This window comes from Bison bison, unplaced genomic scaffold, assembly GCF_000754665.1.
Source record: "Bison bison bison isolate TAMUID 2011002044 unplaced genomic scaffold, Bison_UMD1.0 scf7180017864474, whole genome shotgun sequence".
NCBI classification, from domain to species: Eukaryota; Metazoa; Chordata; class Mammalia; order Artiodactyla; family Bovidae; genus Bison; species Bison bison.
The window spans coordinates 2658036-2659672 of NW_011495035.1; the positions used below are offsets into that span (position 1 = coordinate 2658036).

At 44.7% G+C, this 1637-nt stretch overlaps 2 protein-coding genes across 2 annotated transcripts in view; one reads left to right on the forward strand and one right to left on the reverse strand.

Moving 5' to 3' along the window:
* The window catches only part of LOC105004398, a 47001-nt gene extending 46598 nt beyond the window's left edge, over positions 1 to 403 (forward strand). The window contains exon 2 of the mRNA XM_010861995.1: positions 204 to 403. Coding sequence (XP_010860297.1) covers positions 204 to 216 — 13 coding nt within the window. The 3' untranslated portion in view covers positions 217 to 403. The remainder of the gene's footprint in view (positions 1 to 203) is intronic.
* The window catches only part of FOXP1 (forkhead box P1), a 738073-nt gene that overhangs the window by 675338 nt on the left and 61098 nt on the right, over positions 1 to 1637 (reverse strand). The gene's annotated exons all lie outside the window — the stretch shown is intronic.

Genomic DNA, 1637 nt, shown 5'->3' on the forward strand with positions numbered 1-1637 from the left:
GAGAGGCATGAACATGCTCCCTCAGAACCTTCAGAAAAACTTATTCTACCAGCAACTGGACTCCCAGCTTCTGGGCTGTGAGACAATAAATTTCTGTTGTTTCAAGCCACCCGGTCTGAAGTGATTTGTTATGACAGCCCTATGAAACTAATACAGTAGCCTATCATCCTGTGTAAATTATTAATATCTATCTTTTAATACAGAGACTCTTTCTGAAAGGACACCCAAGAAACTGAGAACAAACAGCCTCTGGGAAAGAGAGGTATGGCTGGCAGCAAGTGGAGTAACAGATTTCTTTTTCTGTGTGTGCTTTTACATGTTTTTTTGACTTGAACTACATTCACATGCTATTTATGTAATAACCAATGATTTTTTTTTTCTTTTTTTTTTTTACAGTTTGGGTCAGCTGCAGAAATAACCCAAGAAAGCTGCTTAACCTCTCAGAGCCTCAGACTTTACATTAAGAAAATGGGATAATAATATTATCTACAGTTGACCCTTGAACAGTGTGGGGGGTAGAGGCATCAACCCATCCATGCAATTGAAAAACCATGTATAACTTTACAGTTGACCCTCTACATCTGTGGTTCCACACCTGGGGATTCAACCAACCTTGGATTGTACAGTGCTGTAGTATGTCTTTACTGAAAAAACCTGCATACAAATGGACACCCAGAGTTCAAACTTGTGTTGTTCAAGGGTCAAATGTACCTTACACTCTGTGCATGATATGCCTTGAACAACACCTGGCACAGAAAAGGTCTCAAGGAGTGATCACATTGGCTATTGTTCTCAGGGCCAGTATGTGATTTAAGTACTTCAACAATAGTTAAGATCCAAACAAAGACTCATCAGGGAACCCTGAGGGGACCAGACTAGACTGTGGAGGCAGTAAATAATGCTTGCTAACCAAATATAGCAAGTATAGCTAACCAAGTATGGCAATGTGCTACACAGAGGAGACACTCCTCAGCAGGATTCCTCAACAGCAGCCCTGTCACATTTGGGACTGCATGATTCTGTGGCTGAGGGCTGTGCTGCACACAGTAGGATCTTCAGCAGCACTGTTGGGCTCTACCCACTAGGTGCCAGTAGAATGCCTCCCTCAGTTGTGATCATCATAAAAGTCTCCAGACACTGCCTAATGTCCCCTGATGTGCAAAACGGACTCCAGTTGAGAACCAATGGTCTGCAGATCAGTGGTTTCCAATGTGTGTCCCCCAGACCAGCAGCATTCATATCACCCAGGAGCCTGTTAGAAATGCAGGATTTCTGCCCCATCTCAGACTTACCACATATGAATCTGTGTTTTCTGTTGTTGTTCAGTTCAGTCACTCAGTCGTGTCCGACTCTTTGCGACCCCATGAATCACAGCACGCCAGGCCTCCCTGTCCATCACCAACTCCCGGAGTTCACTCAGACTCACATCCATTGAGTCAGTGATGCCATCCAGCCGTCTCATCCTCTGTCTTCCCCTTCTCGTCCTGCCCCCAATCCCTCCCAGCATCAGAGTCTTTTCCAATGAGTCAACTCTTCGCATGAGGTGGCCAAAGTACTGGAGTTTCAGCTTCAGCATCATTCCCTCCAAAGAACACCCAGGACTGATCTCCTTTAGAATGGACTGGTTGGATCTCCTT